At 34.0% G+C, this 23,299-nt stretch overlaps 1 protein-coding gene across 4 annotated transcripts in view; it reads right to left on the bottom strand.

The window, feature by feature from the left end:
* The window catches only part of CDH10 (cadherin 10), a 139,114-nt gene that overhangs the window by 39,961 nt on the left and 75,854 nt on the right, over positions 1-23,299 (bottom strand). For 3 of the 4 annotated variants that reach the window (XM_049648258.1, XM_049648256.1, XM_049648257.1), the window contains exons 2-4: positions 22,836-23,130; positions 21,210-21,329; positions 20,623-20,790 (exon numbers count right to left, since the gene is read on the bottom strand). In XM_049648258.1, coding sequence (XP_049504215.1) covers positions 20,623-20,790; positions 21,210-21,329; positions 22,836-23,130 — 583 coding nt within the window. The remainder of the gene's footprint in view (positions 1-20,622; positions 20,791-21,209; positions 21,330-22,835; positions 23,131-23,299) is intronic. The other variant, XM_049648259.1, reaches the window with a different exon arrangement.

Raw genomic sequence — 23,299 nt, 5'->3', positions numbered from 1 at the left:
TATATTTTTTTCGTGATTTCATTGAGGTTTTGCATATTTGTTAACAGAACACAGAAGTGATCTGTTCTCAGCATAGCATATAAAAGGAGGCATGCGATGTCAATATGTCTTGATCCCTTGGTTAAGAAGGTATTTCTAACTGTCTCCTCCATTACTAATCAGTAATTTTTAAAACAATTAATGCATGTTTTGGGAGATATACTTAAAGATTATGCAAATATTCTGTTTCTCCTCAAAAATCTGCCCACTAATTTTAACATTGATGAGTGATCTTACCTGTAATACTTACTACTGTGATTTTCTTATTCATTTATTTGATTGTTTGTTTGCTTTTGAGAGAGAGAGAGAGAGAGAGAGAACAGAGGAGGGGCAGAGGGAGAGGGAGAGAGAATCTTAAGCAGGCTCCATGCCCAGTGCAGAGCCCAAGACGGGACTCTATCTCACAACCATGAAATCACAACCTGAGCTAAAATCAAGAGTCAGACCCTTAACCGTTGGAGCCACCCAAGCGCCCCAATACTGTGATTTTCTAATGGTGATTTTCTATTTTCTTCATTATTTCCATATTTATTATTTGGAATTCTTCTGAAAGGAAAAGCTGCTCTTTCTCCCCATGTATTTCTGTTATTGTCTATTTTTATCAGCATAGACTCCAGGACACGTATTTTATAGTATGCATTATAATCCAATAATATCCTAGGTATTCTTTTGCACCAATTCTTACAGGTTTCGTCAGTGGGTGCTCCTTTAGGTTGTTCATGATGACTTTCAACATGCCTCTGCCACCTTTTAAAAATGTTTTACTTATTTAAGTAATCTCTACACCCAACATGGGGCTTGAACTCACGACCCCAAGATCAAGCATTGCATGTTCTACTGACTGAGCCAGCCAGGTGCCTGCACTATTATTTTTTTTTTTTGAGTGCTTCCTTAATTTCTGGCATCACAAAATGTTACAGGTTCATCTTATGTTTCCCTGACCAAGCCTTAAATGAGCCATGTCTCAAAGTAAGTCCTAATTTCTTTTACTTTAAAAAAAAAAATAATGTTTACTCATTTTTGAGAGAGAGAAAGATAGAGCATGAGTGGGGGAGGGACCGAGAGAGAGGAAGACACAGAATCAGAAGCAAGGTCCAGGGTCCCAGCTGTCAGCACTGAGCCGGATGTGGGGCTTGAACTCACAAGCTGTGCAATCATGACCTGAGCTGAAATTGGAGCTCAATCAACTGAGCCACCCAGGCGCCTCAGTCCTAGTTTCTTTAATGGAGATAGAACCATAATTTTAAATATAATGAGGTATTCAAAACTTATAATAAATGAAATAACTCTTATTTCAATAATGTGTAAATGTGTCAAAAAAGCCAGGAGAAAAGGAACTACTTGCCTTTAAAATAAGAAATCTAATTATATCTTTGATAAAAAGATATACATAACAGGAATTTATTGTTTTTTTTAACTTGTTAACTGATATATTTTTTTAAATTTTTTTTAATGTTTTATTTGTTCTTGAGAGAGGGAGAGAGAGAGAGAGTCAGAGCATGAGCAAGGGAGGGGAAGACAGACAGCGGGACAAAGAATCCGAAACAGGCTCCAGGCTCTGAGCTGTCAGCACAGAGCCCAACGTGGGGCTCGAACCCACAAGCAGTGAGATCATGACCTAAGCTGAAGTCAGACACTCAACCGACTGAGCCACCCAGGTGCCCCTGATATTTGTTTTAAAAATAAAATATCTGTATCCTTCAAAATGAATTTAGAGTGCTCTAAGTTTATAATATTAGTGTTTTTAAAGTTTTTAAAGCCTAAAAGAAAATCCTGTGCTATAACAGAATAAAAATATTTCATAGAAACACCATAATATTAAAACTGATTACACAAATTGTTATGTATAAATTCACACTTATAAACTAATTGTACGTTTTTATTTTAATCATTGTCTCTGAAAAGGCGTAGAATTTTATTCCACTAGCATGAAACACAACCCTAATGCCCAAACACTGGTCACAAGTGTTTTCCATAATATAAACTAAATTTTCTTGGAGATTTGCTGTTGTAAGTCACAGGAATGGAAAGTGAGATCAGGAATTCTTCAGACTGAAATTAAGTGAGATATCAAAGATTAATGGGATCAGAAAAACACAAAAATCAACTTATTTCTACTGTCCATTTTGAAAACGTGATCATTGATAATACAATAATAATTTAGTTGACTGAATGACATTAAAACAGGCTTCTCGCAATGAAGCTAGATAATTCAGTTTAACTGGAAAACAATATTTGTGGATCATAAATTGAGATAGAAATATACACTTGAAGGTAATTAAAAAAGGACAAGCACCAAGTTGACAGAAAATGAGAACCTACAAAAGTAAGTAGAAAACTGAAATTCCCTTTTGGCCTGAGGATATTTACCATCTCTACAAAATTGATCATTATTTTTATGGCCTCTTCAAGCAAGAAGGACATCTAGTAAACTCCACGTAGTCCACAGATGGGTTATGCAACAACAAATTGTCTCCACAATTAACTAGGATTAGTGTTTTGCAGGAAAAAGTGACCTAAAAACAAACCACCTTTGACAACATTTTACATTCCTAGTGTGGGTTCATAAGATCCTGAAGAACTATATTTTTTACAGACATAAGCAGTTTTAACCACTAGAAGAGAAAGATGACACTGTAGCATCCATCAACATAAAGGTAAAGGATTACAAGTCAGTCTACAGTTACTCCAGGGAAAATCTGTGTATGGATAAGAAAACCACTGAAATTATGCTACCTGGGGGGATCCTTCTTCTTCACTGCCTCTTGCCATACCTTTCTTTTTCAAGGGCTTTTTACAAGAGCGAGAGACATTACCAGCCCTGGAAAGATATATTATGGCTGAATAAAAATACAGTTGTAAATATTTGACTCATAAAGTCACAAAAGAAGGAAAATGATGGAGTAAGGTGCCACAAGATATAGAACAACATATCAAATGCCTGGTGAGATAGAAACACACATACATATAAGTACATACGTATATAAATACATATACGTGTGTATATATATCCATATGTATTTGTATGTACTTATATGCATATACATTCTTAGGAAACAAATAGTTCTTTAATATTTTAATGGAATATATTGTCAACAATCTTTATAAATAAGCTTTTGAAATTTCCTAATGAAGGTTAATTCAGCTCTGTCAGAGTATTACAGGTATCTCTGCCTTATGACTTCTTTGAATTAACATCGTAAGTTTCCTCCCCTTTTCCTTCATGTTTCAGAATAATTATTCAACTACAAAATACTAAGGCATATCTATATATTAACCAAATTATTTTATTGCCAAAGACAGCTTTAAGTTACATGGGAGGGAGATTACACAGAGATGTGGTTATTTCCAATTTTCAACTTTATCCTGTAAAGGTCCCTCTTCAATTTCCTTTCCATATGCAAAAACTTTAGTTAAAAATTCTGAGACAGTGTCTTTTTGGTTATCTGCAACAATCTTCAGCTCACACACACACACACACACTACACACACAAGTTGTTTCTAAAACTTTAATTTACAAGTAAATGTAGGCCAATATTTTAGCAATCTTTAAAAAGGGAAAGATTTCTAAAATAGGACAAACGATTAACAATGCATAGGATAAAAGGTTGATGAATCAATCTATGCTCTAATTAATAACTTCTCTAAATAACAGACAATATAGAGAAAGTGAAACATGTTACAAATAAAGAGAAGAGAATAATTTCACTTTGAAAAACATAGTATGTCTAAAATCCATAAGAAAAGACACATAAGCTACCAGAAAAATTGGTCAAGAATATGAATGGTGAACAGTTTACAGTAGAGGAAACAAGAAAGGTAAATAAACAGAAATATGTTGGATTTTAATCAAGCAAATGCAAATTAAGGCCATGATGTGATACCATTTTATACCTACTAAATTGACAAAAATTAAATCTGACAAAACCAAGTATTCAAAGTATGTGGTGTAATGGGAACTATTACGCAGAGCTGATGGGTGTTAATTTTGGCACCATGGTTTTGGGAAATGTACTAATTAGCTAGGGCTGCTTTAACAAAGTGTCAAAACCACAGAAATTTGCTTACAGTTCTGGAGCCTAGAAGTCTGAGATCTAAATATCTGGCAGGGCCATGCTTTTCCTGATCACTGTACGGGAGAATCCTTCTTTTCCTCTTCTAGCTTCTGGGCCTTGCCCAAAATCCTTTGTGTTCCTTGACTTGTAAGGACATCATTCCAGCTACATGGACATCTTCTCCCTGGGTGTTCACCTTGTCTTCCCTTTGTGAATGTTTGTCTCTATGTCCAAATTGCCCCTTATTATAAGGACACCAGTCATATTGGATTAAAGCCCTAACCCTAAAAGATCTCCTTGTAACTTGATTACCTCTGTAAAGACCCTATTTTTACATAAGGTCATATTCTGACATACTGAGGTTTAACACTTAAAAATATATGTTTTAGAGGACACAATTCAACCCATAACAGGAAACACATGGGAATATATAATGCAAACTTAAATGGTAGCATAAACAAAGCCCAGCAAGGCATATGAGAATAGTTGCAGAAATGTCATATAGAAACACTATTTGTAAAATGAAAAAAAAAAAAGGAAAAAAAAGGAAGAGAACCCAAATGTCAAACAGCATGAGAATAATAAACTTGTTACATAATATGCATGCAAACAAAATTCAAAAGTGAAAACCGTGAGCTATAGTTATGTGAAAAAAATATATATGAATCTTAAATACATAATAATAAATGGAAATAAGAATGTATCAGAAAATTATATACAGTGTGATATTATAAAGCTATAAACAATAAAAATTATATTATATTTTTATTAAAAATAAAATAAAATTATATTATATTATATTATAAAGCTATAAACAATAAAAATCAATAATATATTTTTATGGATATGTAAATGCTCTATGTATACTTATAAATTATCTATATATGTATATATGAATATATATATTAAATAACAAAATTTGAGGATCATGCATATAAATGAAAACTATTTTTAAAGTCCTTGTAATGATTCAAAGTGGTACTACTTATATTCTCTTGTAGTTATTATAACATACATGAAAATTTGAAGCAAACAAGCAAACTCATATACACAACAAAGCATCACTTAAAACTGTTGGTACTGGGGACCTGGGTGGCTCAGTGGGTTAAGTGACCGACTTTGTCTTAGGTCCTAATATCACTGTGGGTTCGAGCCCTGCATCAGGCTCTGTGCTGACAGCTGAGTCTGGAGCCTGCTTCAGATTCTGTGTCTCCTTCTCTCTCGCTGCCCCTCCCCTGCTCACGCTCTGTCTCTCTCGCTCTCAAAAATTTCAAAAAAGTTAAAAAAAAATAAGTGTTGGTAGTTAGGATTTAATAACATGTCTCACAAAGTTCAAATATATATTTGTGATTTATATATTATATAGTGTATACATTATACATTATTATAATCATATATTATGTGTAATATATTTATATATTATTTCATATCATTATATATATTTGGGATTCATATATTATATATTCTCTATAACAATATAATACATAATATATGCTATATATTATATAAATATTAATTATATATTATTGTATTTATGCGATATTAATATAAAAATACTTATAAATTAATATAAATATATAATATGCAATAACAATAATACATATAACAATACAAGGAAACATGAGTATCCCAGGAAAACAAAACACTGATATAAAAAATTCCAAAAGCAAATAAAAATGAAACAAATAGAACCTTGGAGCTAGATCAACAAAAGAGTGTGGAGCCATCACATAAAAAATATTTTAAAATATATTCAATATGCGTTAAGAAGTAAAAGTGGTCATAAAAATCTCACCAGAAAATAACTATAAAAACTGCCTGGGCATTTTTGATAAAGAGCCAAATACAGTAGATATTTACAATATAATAGTTGAAGTTAAAAAATAATGGATGGGTTAAACTGAAGATTATGATTATCCAATGTGGGAATTTGAGGGCTAGAGGATAAATGGAAGGAAGTATATGCAATTGAAAACTCATATGCAACTGTGTGGTTGAAAAAAAAAAGAAAGACATGGATTAAAATGTCAATGGACCTTTCAAGGTAGCCCCTGATCCTAGCAAAATATTGAACAATATCATCAAAATTTGATGATGAAATTATTTTCAACCCAGCCAGCATATTAATCAAATATGATAACCCAATAAAGATAGTTTTAGACTCAGCAAATTTCTCTCCCTTTGGGCTTTTTGAAAGAACCTATGAAGAATGTATTCCAGGAAAATAAGGTGCTAAATCAAGATATGGGAATACATGAGATGTAGACAGTTTTCTATCCAAAGTACGGAAGTAAAAAAGGAAAGTCTGGGATGGCAGGATTTCCTGAGCTGTAGAGATTAGCCAGCCCATGCTGGGAGGGGAATAAGAGGGCTTTAGATGTGCAACCCCGAACGCTGCCAAAATGAAGCTAAGTGCTATGGGGCTGCTCGCGAACGAGTTTTGAGCAGCTGTACACGGAGCACGTGAAAAGCTCAAAGCTGTAATATCTTGGAAAAATACAACTTTGGTAAAGAGGATCGCTCATATTCAATAGCTGAAATTATTGCATGGGAAATAAAATGCCTGGCTTTGTCTTAGAAACATTTGAGAGCCAGAATATGCTCTGTTAAATATTTTGGCCCAGGGGCGCCTGGGTGCTCAGTCAGTTAAGCGTCTGACTCGGTTTTTGGCTCAGGTCATGATCTCACAGTTTATGAGTTCGAACCCCATGACAGTGCGGAACCTGCTTGGGATATTCTCTCTCTCCATCTCTCTCTGCCCTTCCCCCACCTGCTGTGTCTAAATAAATAAATAAACAAAAATTTTTAAAAAGGTGGCACAATGGTCAACATTTTACATAGTTCATAGCATAGTATTTTGATAAGCTCCTTTTGAAACTTGCAGGGTTTTTTTTTTTTTTAGACAATTAAAAAAAAAATATATATATATATATATGTAGTGATTCTGTGAAAATGCTGTTGGGATAGAAAGACAGAGAGAGATTGGCAATAGTGGATAAAGTAAACCTAATCACATTACTTAAATTTGCTAAGATAATGGATAGTGCAACGGGGAAAAAACTGATATAATTACATCTAGGGGAGAATGGATTGAGATGTTACTGCGTTCCATTTTCACTAATCATGAAAGGAAGTCAAAGGTGAGATATAAAAATATTTCAACAAATAATAAGATATTGCTTAAAGAATTGTAGCTTAACCTAGATGAACTGAAAAAGTTACAGTTTGAAGTTGTTTTCTGTGAGGATTAGAGCTACAGGTGAGGAAGAATGGAAGAGGTGGCTTATTTTCCTTTTTAAAAAAAAATATAAACTTAATACTTCGATGCAAAATATTTTTTAAAACCTTAAGTAGAAAATTTTCTTGATGATATTAGGGATTATCAGGTTCTGGTAAAAGGTTTCCTAATCATGGGTCTTCTTTTAACAGACAGACAGAACAAAAGAATAAAACGTTTTATTGTTTCATTAATTTTACTGTCACACAGATTTCACTGAATATTGCCTCTGGAAATCTGTTCTCCCACTTTTTATTTTTAGCTTGGACATTTTTGAGATTGGTTGTATTTTTAGGCACATGCTTAGATTCTGAAAATCTGCCTGCTTTAAACTTGTCATTATAGTTCTGGTCAAGAATCCAAAATTATTTATCACTTCATTTTATTTTTTGGTTGGTGAAGGGACTATCTCCATTGCAAAATTTATTTCCTTTTGAGGACAGTAAGCATTAATTTTCAGTACCTTCTGAGACTTAAACAGGAAGTGACCATGTTCCATTGGTTCATATTATAATAAGACTAAATTAGTATGTATATCTCAGTTCTATTCCACAGTAGTTTGTTGTAAGGGACATACACACACACACACAACACAAACACATATAGTAGGTGAGTTGGGAATATGTGTGTACATACAGGCACATACATATACTTATTTACCCCCGAAATGTTAATAAAAGTATGTTCAAGGTGTCTCATACTTTCCAGAAAAGCCACAATTAAGATGGAGCCCATTCATCAAAATAGTATAGATTTAGCTCTCTATTAAATAATTCAAATAGTATGATATATACATACATACAATATATGCAGTCATGATTGTTTTAATTCTATGGCAGCTCTAGTAATTAATTTGTTCAAGAACTAGTTATTCAGTGCCCAACATATACAATTTGACAATACTTTCTCTGGAAAGCTTTCTCTGGAATTATGTTTATGTGCAGAAACTTATTTAGGGAGAAGATTCACTAGGTCTATTTCAAAGTTAATAGACTGCATTTCTATATTTTAAACGTGTGAAAGAACTACTCATTCCTATTTTATAATTCCTTTCCAAGAGTAGTCTGCTGAACACAAGTATCCAAGTTTGTCAAACAAACTGAAATTATTTTCATTAGGAGTCTGCAAGGGTGTTTATCATGTAGGGGTTGGGAGCAAGAGAGACATCGGAAGGAGGCAGATTGTTACGCGTCCGTTGACAAAAGCACAGTAGCTCCTATCATCCATCTAACATTTCATTTTTCCTTAAAGACATCTATTTGCATGCTCCTTATTTTTACTCTTACAGTTGATGGAGCTTTAATTATGTGGTACGCTTTCCTATCAATTCCAATTTATAGTTGTTTTAAACTCATTCCCAGGTGTCAGATTGAATCATTTGCTTCTCTTTTAATGTTTAGAGCAGATAAATGTTTCTTCCTGGAGTATGTTCTTAGTTTGGTTATCGACTTAAGCACAAAGGCATGAATGCAAGGGGAAATTGCCATTTGTGTCTCATATATGGAAAGTCGTGGTTAGAAGTACAAATCTAAAAGATAATATTGCAAAGACTTTGTAAGGACTGGGCAAAAGGTATGGGAAGTGCACTTGGAGACCATTATTGACAACTTCACATGACATCTGAATTTTCATTATTAAAGATTTCACCCAATTTTGATGTATTTCTGATTTTATAAGATTCAGATTAAACATTCCAGGTCACTGTTTTACCAAAATTTTGATCAATAGGACCTTTGCACTTGAATATTAAAAACGCTGCAGATTTGTGTACTAGAATTAGAAACAATTGACAGCTCAATGTAGGAGACTCTGGAGGAAAGACATAAGATAAGCCAAGTAAGAGATGTGACAAGATGACATCCTCAGAAACAACAAAAGAGATGCCAGAACACCAGTGGGAGGGCAGCAAGGGCAAACTCAGGTTTTGAGCTTGGCAGGAAATAGTTGCGGTTTTGTTTTGTTGATAAAAAACAGTAAGGCTCAAAGAGATAGAATTTGTCTTTTTTCTTTGTTCCCTGTCCTTGTTGCTATTCACATTTACGTAAGAACTCTCAGCATTTCTAACACTGTGATGAAAAAAAGAAAAAAAGCACCACATATATGTATCAACAAAATAATTTAACATTAGTTTAATTTTTTTATTTGCTTTGTGTGTAATCTTATTGTAACATCTCTACGCTGCATAATAATCTCAAACACTTGCTTTAAGAAAAACGACACAATTATGCACGTTTATAAACCATTCCATTGTATAATGTTTAAAAGATGTTTTTTAATGAGCTTAACAGGAAGAAATTAAAAACGAGATAAAGCTCCTTGGAGAAAACTGCACAGTGGTTAAGGAAATTATGCAACGCTAAATGGGCATTTAGGAGAAAGGAGAGGAGAGATGAAAGTCACACCAGAGACTGACAAAGGAATGAGGCTCTGGAACTGAAGACTGTCACCAGAGGAAAGACAGAAACCTAAATTTGTGAGCACTGGAGACGTGATCACCAGCTTAGCTTTGGGCATTGAAGTTAAATTAGAGCAAAACAAGATGCTGCATGATGTCTTAGTTTCCTGTTCATTGAGGAAAGTTACAGGACAAAGCTTTAAGAAAAGCTGCCCATTGATTCCCGGGGACTTGGAAATCCATCTGGATACGTATCTTTGAGATCATCTCCGAGGTTTGGCATCAATGCAATGCACACAATTGCAATGTATAGAAACGAAATTATACATAGGACATGGAGAAGTTAAGATAACCTTAAACTAGTCATTCATAAGCATATTAACATTGTATTAGGTGGCCCCTATGTTTGCAATGTGTCCCTGAATAGGCATACTAGAACCTCTGTAACAGCCAAACATTTACACAGCTAGTTTGTATCTAAGTATTTATATCTATACTCATCCTGGGGTATTATTCAACTTTGCTCTGAAGGATACAAAGGAACTTTGAATCCCATTTTTTCAAAATGCCAAATGGTTTAGTCGAAGGCAACTCTCCATGGAATAACTGGGGAGTTTCAAGTGGATTTCTGTATAATTTCCATGCACACTACTCCTCTGAGGAATTTATATCTTTCATCAGATTTGCAGTATTGTGCATTTCCCCAGTTATGTCCCTCTAAACATTTAGCCTGGCTGAGATCATACATGTCTGTTTTCACTTATATGTCATGTGTGTACCTCGGATCAACATATTTTTTCACTACTCCTAGATATCTGAAACTCAATTCAAAATCTTCAAATCAAGCTGAAATCCCTGTCTCTCTCTTCAAACAATGTCTTCTGGTAAAAAGCTATAAAACAGCTTTTTCTTTTGCTCTCTCCTTTCTCCTTCAAAACTTTTGTCGACATGATGACCAAGTCCATTGGATCACCCACTTAAATGTGTCTCAAATTCCTCCTCTCCTCAGCATTGGTCCAGACTCTCATCAACTGTTGCTCTTGTGATCCAAGCAGTGTGCTTCATTGCTGCCAGAATAATTAGCATAATTATTCCTTTGCATAATCTATATGGCATTTTAGTTTTATATCCATCCCTTTCCCTGATGTTAACAATGCCCATACATTTTCCTTCTTGTCTCATAATCCCTGCTGCAAACCCTGAGGTCCAGCCATACCAAACAGAATTCATTTCCTTTGTTTTCCTACCTGGAGAACTCTTATATAGTTTTCTCTTTCCTGATCCACTTACATCTGAAGAGTTTATCATTTGATGTTTTAGACTTCAATTGGTAATTATAGTATGGATGTTATTGCACCATTCTCCAATTATAGGTGGGTATGGAACATGCATGTCAACATACATATGTGTGTGCATACATATATGAGTATGTATACTTATAACTACACATCCGTACATACACATAACCTATATCTATGTGCAAAAACAAGCAAGAAAAGAAGTAAAGAAGACATGGGGTGTGAGATAAACTATAAAGGTGTGTGTGTGTGTGTGTGAGAGAGAGAGAGAGAGAGGACACAGGAAAGGGAAAGTTTGTGTCTATACCCTTCAAAATACAAACCATTTGTGGATGTATCCTGTATCTTGTATCTCTCTTTATTAATTTATTATTATTTACTAGCATAGTTCCTACCCACACTGTATGACTTCATTCAACATTTTATAAATCAAGGAATGCTTTTACAACACCATTTCTTTGTAATTATTATAAACTGTAGACATTGGAACCATAGGGAAGAATCCTACAAATATTTTGGTGGTCACAGTAAAAATCATAGTTATCTCTAACCAATAAAAATTATAGAACAGTTCTAAGGAATATAAAGGTATTTTTTTTCCCTAGACAATGAAAAAGGGAAAAAGAGATATTTTAAATTTCATTCCTTCTTTCTCAGGCTAAAGCATCTTCCTTGGGACATACCTGACTGTTGCTCTAGTTGAAATGTGCTCTAGTTGAAATGTGCTTGATAATTTTAAAATATGCAGATCAGCCTGAGGCCTACATTACCTTAGAATCCCCAGTAGAGAAGAGGTTGACTCTATTTACAAAGGAAAAATCAGCACTTATTAAATCAAATCTCTCTTGTACCAGGCAGGGATTACGGTAGTCTCACAGCTCACTGAATATACAGGTCTTAAATCCCTACGTATATCATAGAGACATTTCCTTGAAAGACCTTGTCTGATGCAAACCTGTTTATTTATCTGTCCAAGGAGTATAAGGATCCCACCAAAAAACAAAACAAAACAAAACAAAACAGCCACTCATGTTTGGTCCCTGGGAATTGCAAAAGCACCAACCGATAAAGGTTTCATTTCCCTATTTGTAGCAAATGCATAGACATTTCAAGAATTTAGTATACCTTATCTAAAGTTATCTGTATAATCTACATACAAGTAGTGAATTATGGAATTAATGAAAAGCAAAATGATCCAGGGAAGATAAAGAAGAGAGTCTTTCATGTACCAATTTCTTTCTTGGTGTAGTGGTTAGAAGTGTAGATTTTTGAGCCAAAGAACCTTGATCCCCAATCTGACTTTAATTTATTTCCCAGTTATAGAACTTTGAACAAGTAACTTAAGTTTACACATATCTGTTTTTTTAACTAATAAAAAGGAGGAGGCAATTATGTTATAATGTTATATAGATATTGTGAAGACTTAATGAGTTTTTTTTTGTATTTTATAGTTCTCAGTACATGCTATAACACTGTGCTTATTACTATTATTTTTATACTGCTTTTTTGAAATTTAGGCAAACTGGATAACCCATATTTATGTAATTTAATGGGCTAACTAAAGTCAGTCAGTGTCCAATCTAGGTCATTTAGATAAAATACATAAATATACATATGATATCTTTTTAGGGCTCTGAGTGATTCTAGAATTGTTTGCTATTATTTCTCAATTGGCTATAGTTGTGTATAATCTTTAGATACAATTTGAGAGAATATAAAGAGATGGTATTAAAACATTCAGAAAATTAGAGTCTTATTAAGTTTATTTGTATACTGAAAGTGTCTTATTACCTATTATTTATCTTAATAAAAAACTTTCCTATAAGGGAGAAATTCTGTGTCAATTTTCAGAACTAACAACCCAATGAACTGATTTTTGTTACTGTCCTTAATAATTCATGGCAAAAAATATAGTGAACAAATATAAATTCACTCTTTTGAGTGTACTTGGGATAGATCTGGAAACTGACATAATAAACATCATATCAAATTCTCATAGATTTGATGATTATCTACACACATAATGCCCTAAAACTTAAGAGAATGAAGAATAAATACAAATAAAACTATCACCCAATTTGTTTGCATTTTATAAATTTTTCCCCTTCATAGAATTTCAGCTCATTCAACATTGCATAAATGTACTAGTTACTGGTTCCTGACTCCCACTTGTCCACCTAAGCTTGGTGCAAACATGTCTGTGACTCAATGTTAAGTAGACTAGAGGCATGGTTCCATGAGAGCTGGTTTTCTCAGGAGCTCACACCTACAGTTAGGAGATGCGAAAATAATCTACTCTCTCTGTCTTTTGTTGTCTGTGATAGGATGTGTGGGAAAGCAGCTAAATGTGAATAAAGAGCTGTGGTCTTGAGCTGTGCCCTAGACTTGTCTCATTTGTGGTTTGGAGTTTTTGCCAGGGTTTCAGAGGTTTAGCTGCCTTCCTTCTTCTTGAGTTCTAGTGAACTACTGTCCCATTCAAGAACTAGATCCAAGTCCCCAGCACCAGCTGGCTGGCTGAGACCCTAACCATCTGCATAAGTGCTTTTGTAAATGCTTTTTCCCTAATCCTGAACCTACCTTCTAGATGTTTATTTTGTTTTGTTTTATTTTTGTTTTTAATGGATTTGAGAGTCTTATGATATAACATTCTCTGCTATATCAAGGCAAAGATACTGGGTTCTGCAGATCAGATATTTCTTAATCATTTACTCTGGTCAGGATGAAAATCAGTTATTATAACATTTTCCCAGAGATTTTTTTTTAAAGTCATTGGACATAAATCTTATTGTCCCAGTTGATTTTTCCAAATCCCACAGAGATCAAGTTGCAGTAATTTAATATTTTTAATAGACCTTTTCCATGGAGTCTATTTTGTTTTTCTTATTTTAGGGAAAGAAAAAAGGATATGGAATGAAAAAGACTAAAGTATTCAAGCAGGATACCAGGAGCTTAGATTTCAGGTGAGGAAGTGTTATATGTTCTGGGTTAGCGCAATGAAACAGCACCATACAAGGACCACTGAGCATCTGACTGGTTGGAGAGCAGAAAAACAGGCTCTGGAGTCCTCATTCATGAAAGTATTCATTCGTTTGTATGAGGTATGCACATTCATTTTGTTCTGGCCACTGAGGTTACAGGTCTCTCCAGGCTTAAGGCACTTCTATTTAATCTTTGGTTGGCCACAAAGAACAGCAGCACAACATCAGAGACAGGAAAGGAATGAGATCAGAAACATTAGATACACTCATGAAGAAAGAAAAGGGAAGAGGAGGAAATTGAGTTTTATCAAGAACTTATTATATATTGCAGTTACTATTGAAGACATTTTACATATGTGACTGTATTTATTTATTTATTTTTATCATTTTTTAAATTATTTACTTTTATTTTAGAGACAGAGATTGAGAGCATGAGCAGGGGAGAGGAGTAGAGGGAGGGGAAGAGAGAGAAGCACGCTCCATGCTCAGCACAGAGCCCGACATGGGGCTCGATCCCATGACCCTGGGATCATGACCTTGGCCTAAATCAAGAGTCAGATGCTCAACTGACTGAGCCACCTGTGGGCCCCTGACCTTATTTATTAACTGTTAACCCTCTAAGTATTGTATATGTAAGACCTATGATTAGGGAAGCTAAATTGTCTAATTGTATGCATTTCAGTTCCTAAAATTACTCAGGTCTCCTTAGAAAAGCCTCCCCTACTCATCCTCCCTAAAATAGCACCCCTGCCATTATCTAGCCCCTTACCTGCTTTATGTTCTTCACAACACTTACCACACAACCAGACATCACATTATGTTCCTGTAGCTATCACTTTATTGTCTGCATCTTCAACTAGGAGCTCAGGTCCTTTGTTGGCCATTGTGGCCTAATTCCCACTTTGTGACTGGGCCATAGGAGACTTTAAGAAATTACCTAGTAAACCACACTTAATTCAAGATTTCTTTCTAACTACTATATTGTTTGTCTATTTTATTTTCTTATTCATCTTACTTCTTAAAGTACAGGCATTATTTTTTCAGTCTTCTTCCTGTTCTTCTTTTATTCCTCAACTTAATATCCTCCAGCTTCTTACAAAATAATTTCAATGAAAACCAATTGGGAAAGATCATCTGCAATTACTCCCATTATGTAAATTCCAATAGCTGCTATCCAGTGCTGATTTAATTGGACTTTTTGGAAGTAATTGTCACTTTTGTCCTTTCCATTGTTATTCTGTTTTGTTTTGGCATTATCAAGTTACAAAAACATATAAAAATAGAAGCTACAGAAAAGCAAACATTAAAAGCATCTATTATTTCAGGGGTGCCTGGGTGGCTCAGTTGGTTAATCGTCCAACTTTGGCTCAGGTCATGATCTCACAGTTGGTGAGTTCGAGCCCCACGCTGGGCTCTGTGCTGACAGCTCGAAGCCTGGAGCCTGCTTTGGATTCTGTGTCTCCCTCTCTCTCTCTGCCCCTACCCCACTCACACTCTGTCTGTCTGTCTGTCTCTCTCTCTCTCTCTCTCTCTCTCTCAAAAATAAATAAACATCAAAAATATATATTTAAAAAAAAGCATCTATCATTTTTATCACCAAAGAATCTTCATCACCACTTTGAAGCATGCCCTTTATCATTTGTTTTTCCTGCACAGAATATGCCCTTTCATAAATTAGATTTTGCTAATTCCCAGCTTTGTGAACTCTTCATCTTTTTCTATCTTTATGACATACAGTAGTTTTAAGAAAAGACTTAGATCAAGAGATAAATTCCCCCAAAAAGCTTCCACGGTAAACGATGTACTCATACCTTCACCCCTCCCCCCAATTTGGATAAGTGCTACTATTCTGTATGCCCCTTGCATTCTGTGCATAGTTCCTTCATTACACATGATTTCCTATTGAAATATTCTCTCTATTGCTAGACAATATATGACTCATAATCAAGAATCAAGACATTAATGTTCATACGCTTAGGTACAAACATAGTACCTGCCAGTGAAAGGTAAGCAATAGATTTGTTTCCCTTATTATTTTAAAAATTATGTCACTTGATATAACGCAGGATTGTGAACAAATTCAATAGAGTATCTTTTTGAGACTGAAAAATACAAGTTAGTATCTAGAGCAAAAGAGCAGAAAATACTTTTAGAACTCAGTTTTCAGGTGCCCCCTAACCTTCTAATCCATTGCCTCTCTTTTAGAATCACACTAAGCTGGGCACCCATATTATATTAATGTTCACCTACCTGTATACTTCTAAAAGCACAGGACCGTGATGATAACTTAGGTCAGGAACACAGTTGTATGTTTGTTAATACCAATAAAGATTTGCTACTGTCAATGCTCCTGGGAGTGTAGAGCTTTTTAATCTAATCTCCCACCAACCTATTCCTGTTTGGTATGATCCAGATACACCATCTTTGGTTCTTGACATAATCACTCAATTTCCAATCTCAGGGTCTCACACATGGTGTTAACTCTGCTTGGGGGATTTTCACATCTCTTTATATGGCTAAGTTTATTTCATCTTGCCATGTTTGGATAAAATATCCCCTCCCGAATGAGATCTTCCCCTACTCTTCCCTTTGGCACACACATGTTCCTCTTTTTATCCATGACTGAGTCAACGCCTTGCATATATATATTTTTACTTATGTCTGATAAGTTATGACCTCACCTACTGTAATGAAAGGTCATAGGGATAAAAACCAGGACCCTTTGTTGACAACACTCATAGGTCTAATTTCTAAAATAGTGTTTGGTACAAGCATTTTTTTTTTAATGTTTATTTACTTTGAGGGAGAGAGCACATGAGCATGTGCATGCACAAGTGGGGCAGGGGCAGAGAGAGAAGGTGAGAGAGAGAATCCCAAGAAGGCTCTGAGGTGGGGGCTCCATCTCACAACTGTGAGATCATGACCTGCGCCAAAATCAAAAGTTGGCCGCTTAAACAACTGAGCCACCCAGGCGCCACACGGTGTGTTTTCAATAAATATTGTCAGATAAATAAATTTATTATTTCACTTGAACAGATCCTCATATAACACATCAAAGTTTCCTAACTGCAGCACCGTTGGCATTTGGGGCCAAATTATTCTCTGTCATATGAATTGTAAGGATGTTTAGAGCATTCCTATCTTCTACCCAATAGATGCTGGTAGAAGCCACCAGCTGAGACAAGCAAAAATGTCTCAAAACATTGCCAAATGTTCTCTGGGGTGGCAAAATTGTCCCTGATGGGGAATGACTGTTATAGATCCACACAATAAAATAAGCTAAACAATGAAGCAGGACATCTGAGTTTTCATCTTTCACTGTCCCTTCCAAATGACTGAGAGTTTTATCTTTCACAGATGGACCATATCGGGAAATACGGAATTTGGATCAGCCCATCTGCATGCAAGTTTAAGTTCTGAGGCCACTTTTATAATATTGACTAATAATAGTAATAGAGCAGCACTTGAACAAATCAACATTACTTAACACATAAATACGCTAGTGCCAGCCACTGGGTCAAGTGTTTCATAGGTGTTGAATTATTTAGTCTTACACTCTACCATGGAGTACGCACTGCTATCCAAGTTTATTCGTTGTCACTGAAAAACAGAAGGGTTGGTTTAACTGACCAACATGAAAAAGCTACTAAGTGAGGAAGACAGCGCTGGGACTCATGCAGAATCACTCCATGCAGTGATCGAGTGGAAATACGGTTAGTCTGAATTGAGACTTGACGCAACTGGAAAATACATTATCTAAGTGGGTATTCCAAAGAATTATGGTAACAAAGAATATAAAATACCTGAATTAAGTTTTATATTGACATATCTAAAGGACACTATTAGGCTAAAGAAAATATATGGTTAAAATATATTCTCCTGTTTCTTTTAACTTTTTTAGATGGCTGATAAAAATTATAATTACGTACGTGGCGCACAATTTTGGTTTGCATTATATTTCAATTAGGCAGCATTGGTTTGTTGTCTTTATCATTGCCACTCTGAATCTCCTTTACTTTTTCCCTGCATTGAGTATAATATTACTAACAAGGGATCTACATAGGTTAGTTCTGAGTTCTCAATGCTATGCCACATATGAAAGACTTCATAAACTGTGGAACTGTCTCCAAATCTTAGCTATTTAATGAAATGATATTGGAAATTAAAAACTAGTTTTCTGGATATTAGATGACTGAGGTTATCAAGTGGTATTCTAATTGCCATGACTGAATGTTCCCAATAGTAAGATATGGTTGCAAATATTCATCGCAGAAAATATAATTGGGAAAATTAAAATCCACAAATTATGTTTCTAGCTATAATTAAAAAATAATGAGGCAAGATACAAGGTGCTCTACAATTCCTCTAAATGTGTTGTGCTATACATCTGGATTTGGACATGGATTGCAACCCTACTCTGCATTACTTGGAGTTTGGTCTTAACATCTAGAACTTTTGTTTTCTCATTTGTAAAATGGGGATCGTAATATTGACCTAAATGAGATATTGTGATCAAATAACAATAGGTCAATCAATAACTTGGTACAGTGTCCAAAAAACATGTTATTCAGAAAATGTGTTATGTTGCTGCTTCTTTTTATTATCAATATTTCATCATCATCATCATCATCATCATCACTACTATTATAATTATATCAGGGCTTGTGTAATGTATCTGTCAGATGCCAATCATAAATTCTGACTCAACAAAAGCAAAGGAAAAAATTATCAAATGAATTAATAAAGGTATCATAGTAGATGAAAAAATAATAAAATGAATTTTCATTGGACATTATTATCTTTCAAATATCTGATTTTTGTGCTTAATTAGAATCTATTAATTTCCTTTATCGGATTATCATTTTTAAATGAACTGCATATTTGACATGTGTATATATGTTCCTGAGCATTTAAAATATAATAGTCCTCTTAGTGGTCATTTATTATTGACTTAAAAAATACTTTTTTAAAGGAATATTTTTGCCTCTCGTGGATAATGTGAGTAATTAGTTATGGTTTATTCTACTGGATTTGCATGTTAATTCTCCTGGTAACAAGTTCAGGTTAAGAGGTGGTCAGAAATATCTACAAAATGTGAGATTTGAATTTTAATGCCACTAAGCATGTCTTCAGATTTGTTTGAGAAGAAATAATAGGGATTATTATTTTCCTTTCTCCTGCTGATGCTACAGGTAACTGGAGCTGTAGTCTGACTGTTTGAAAAGAGCATAAAGAAATACCCTTTTCTCTGTTTGGAGCCAAACACCACAATGGCAGACCTAATGGGGACATTCCTTAATATTTAGCAAAAGAATCATCATGAATAATAAACAAGTGATTACTGTGCTCAAAAAATATTCTATGTGAATGTTATAATTTTTCTACACACAAGATTTTAGACAAATCAATTCAAATCATACACTATTTTTACTCATCAAAGTTAGATAAAAATAACATGGAAAAGAGGTAAATTTCTTTGAAACAGTCAAAATAATGCAACAAATTCTTAGATCATGATTCCTTCTGCATTATAGTCTTTAGTGTAAAAATATAAATATCACAAAAAACTACATTTTAATAATTTCTCCCAAAAGTATGTAAGCCAAAAATCAAACTAGAATTGGGAGATCAACTTAGAAGTGAACACACAAAAAATGCTAAAAAATAATGACAAAGATACTACAACCTGCATTTTATGCCACATTTCTAACAACATAAAATTCCATCTTAAAGTACAGGATTTTTCCAATGAGCAGGAAATTGGCTGATACTTGGGCTGCCCATTCAGATCTAACATCACCCACTCTAATTGCATGTCTATACAAATTTGTATAAAAAAGGGATTCATGTGTATAACACATGAATAAATGCATGTATTATATGGTCAGAAGCTAACGGTTCTTAACCTATTCTTGATCTATTTTGAGAACTTGAAGAGTTCATTTTATAACAAAAATAGATCCAAATACATGACATTATCACTAAATAGATTTAGTGTTTTATAACTAAATAGGTCAGGAATACAAAATGTTTTAGAATGATTATCATTCCAAACACAGAGAGAGTAACTGTAAGTCTGACACAGCGATATTAAATGTAAGTCTGAATAGTTTGTTATGTTCTGGCTATGTAGCCCTTTCTAAGTCCTCATAATATGACAAATTAGATATTTTATTGAAAAATGTTACCCTCAAGTTAAGATCCTTCTTATTAAATTCTAGGTGGAAGTAAACACATTCATTGTAGAAGTATGACTTTGTTTTCCAATAAAACATCATTTCTTTTTGCAAACTGAAAGAAATAGTTCTTGGATTGTAGTCATGGATGCAGAGCATATTTATGGACAGGTTCTGTGATCATCCATAGATCCCTATTTCTAAATGAAATATATCCAAAATATATTTTTTTTACATTTCAGTAACAGCGAATGCATCAGCATACGGACATTTTTTTTTCTTCACTTTTGTAGCACATTTTCAATGTTTTTAAAATTAAATGATTGACAACTACCTTTTCCATATCTTTTCTCTTTTTAGTCTAAAGCTTTTGCCATGTGGAAAGACCATTAAAGGCAGCTTACTCTGGGGGAAGCGAGGTGGGTTGTCATTTACATCTGTCAGTGTGATGTTCACCGTTGTGGTCCCTGATAAGCCTCCCATCTGGCCGCCCATATCTTTGGCCTGGATTACCACTTGGTACTGCTCCCTGTTTTCTCTGTTCATGTTTGGTAAAGCAGTCCTGATGATACCTGGAAGAAAAAAAAAAAAACTTTTGTTATCCTCATTAAAGTTTCAAATATTAGTTGATTAAGACCACATATTATACATCTAGGGTTTTTTGAAAGACAGAATATATTTTTGTTATTAATTATCTAGAAATCATGAAAGTGATTCAGTGGAAATATTTTACAATTTGTGCGGTTTTTCTGTTACCTAAAGAATACCATATTGACTATATAGTGACCTAAACCCATATGCAAAAAACATAAAGCCAGGTCTCTTTCCGTTAGCTCACTCAATCATTTCACTTAAATTCTCAAGTCTTTAAGTGTGATATCATCCCTCTTCTGTAAGCAGTAATGTTAATGCTTGTCTTATTGTTCCCACCTTTTTTCTACTTGAAAAGATCATAATGACTTAAAGTAACAACTGATTCACGATTCCTGACCTGTTTCAGGCTCCACAGAGAAATATGGCTGCCCTTGAAGTATGCTGTAAATAACTCTGGCGCTGTTCCCATAGGAAGGATCATCCGCATCTGTAGCTGTGACTTGCACCACGGAAGTACCTGAAGTATCCAAATTCAGCTTAGTTCTGCACAGCACCAGAAGGAGGAGCAAAAGCACTGGTTTTCATGGAAGACTTGAATGATTTTTGGCTTTAATAATGACCTCTTAAAGAAACATTTCTATATAATTGACATGAAAATCATACATATAGTGTTATTACAGGAAAACTCTGAATTCAGTTACATATTTAATTAGCCAACAGGTATATTTTTATGCACCTGTAGATAATGCTACAATGTATCAGACTATAATAAATGCAGTTACTTTACATATGATGAGGTTTGATATTAAAATTCATTTTCACATAATAGATTTGTTTCATGTAAAGGGCATATCCGATCACAAAGGAGTAAGTGTGCTCTTCTTTCCTCCTCTCCACTAATTGACTATAAAAATAATTAACATCTGCTCTAGAATACAATTTTATGAATAGATTAAATTCTAAATTTAGAAACAATCCAAGAGGATCCCAAGTTCCATGAACTATTAAAAGCTATTTAATAAAGTTCAAGATATAAAAAAAATAGCTTTATCATAAAGCAATTGCCAAAGTCCTCGGGGTTTAGTGAAGTAAATATTAAATAATAATCCCAGAACAATGCTTTTGAGAAATGCAGAGTTGAAAATGTGCCATTGTAACTTAAAAGAAAAGAATCAGAATTATTGCATTGGCTTATATGACTTCTCTCATGCTTGAGGAATAAATTTATTCTACCAAATCTAAATATCTATCTCCAAAAAAATGTTACCTTTGTTTCCTGATGTTTGTTTTTTGTCATTCTCTATTTAATAAAAAAAATAAGGCAATCTTAACTTTCTTTGCTTACAAATAACAACTTCTGTTTATTTCCATTGAAAAAGAAGGTTCCATTATCTTGAGTGTTATACTTCTAGCTTTTTCATGCCTTCCATCTTACAGATTCTACAGCCTAAATCTGTATTTGTATATCAGTATGTGATTGTGGATTTCCACTAGTTTGTTTGAATAAGAGATTTATATCAGCAGGATTATGCTTATAAGAAAAATATGTTTTAAAATAATATGAATTAGATAATCTAATCATTTTCACCTTCTGTATCATTTAGATAAACCAGACAAAGTCTTTAGGCAAATTATACCTAGAGAATGTATATGAAGACTATTTTACATCTATATTTATCTAAATGTGCTTATAATATATTTGGGGTCAGAATTTTACCTAGCTGTTATACAAATCCATGTGACAAAGATATTATATTTTCATAATTTTCTACTAAATTTTAATGATATTTTCATTGGTTTTTAAAGGAAATATCTACTTATTTGCAAAGATTTACAAATCCATGGCATGTAAAAAATGATTCATCTTTTTTTTTCTAACTCATTTCCGACATGAGGAAATTAAATAAGTACTGTTAGGAGGGACTCAAAAATGTCAATTAATTGATCATAGCATTTTAAAAATTTCTGGTAATTATTTTGTATACTTTTTACATACCACAATAACTCCTATAAATGAACTTACCTACAACAGACATTTCCGGAACACTCGCTGTATAAATTTCTTCTGGGAACGTTGGCTCATTGTCATTGATATCATGGATTTTGATCACAAACTCAGATTCTGGTTCTACTGGTCTCAAAGTTCTTCTGTTAATAGCTTGTGCACGCAGAGTATAAAAGGCTTTTTCTTCCCTATCAATTCTTCTTGTGGCATGAATGTCACCTGTTTTTTCATCAATAATAAAAAGAGTACCTGCTCCATCTCCAGATAAAATATATTTGAGTGATCCGTCTCCTTTATCTTGGTCTGAATGAAGCTAAGGGAAATAAAAAAGAGCATATCCATGATAATGCCTAAAAGTACATAATGCTGAAAGAATTCAAACAGTCTCTCATGTCCCATCACTGAATAATGGGGTCAGTTATCTTAGTTCTTGAAATGTGACTTGAATAAGTATGAACACACTCACCTGTGTATCTTAAACA

Source organism: Panthera uncia, assembly GCF_023721935.1.
Source record: "Panthera uncia isolate 11264 chromosome A1 unlocalized genomic scaffold, Puncia_PCG_1.0 HiC_scaffold_17, whole genome shotgun sequence".
NCBI classification, from domain to species: Eukaryota; Metazoa; Chordata; class Mammalia; order Carnivora; family Felidae; genus Panthera; species Panthera uncia.
Note: the sequence above shows the minus strand (reverse complement) of the source record. Positions and strands in the feature narration are given on the sequence as shown.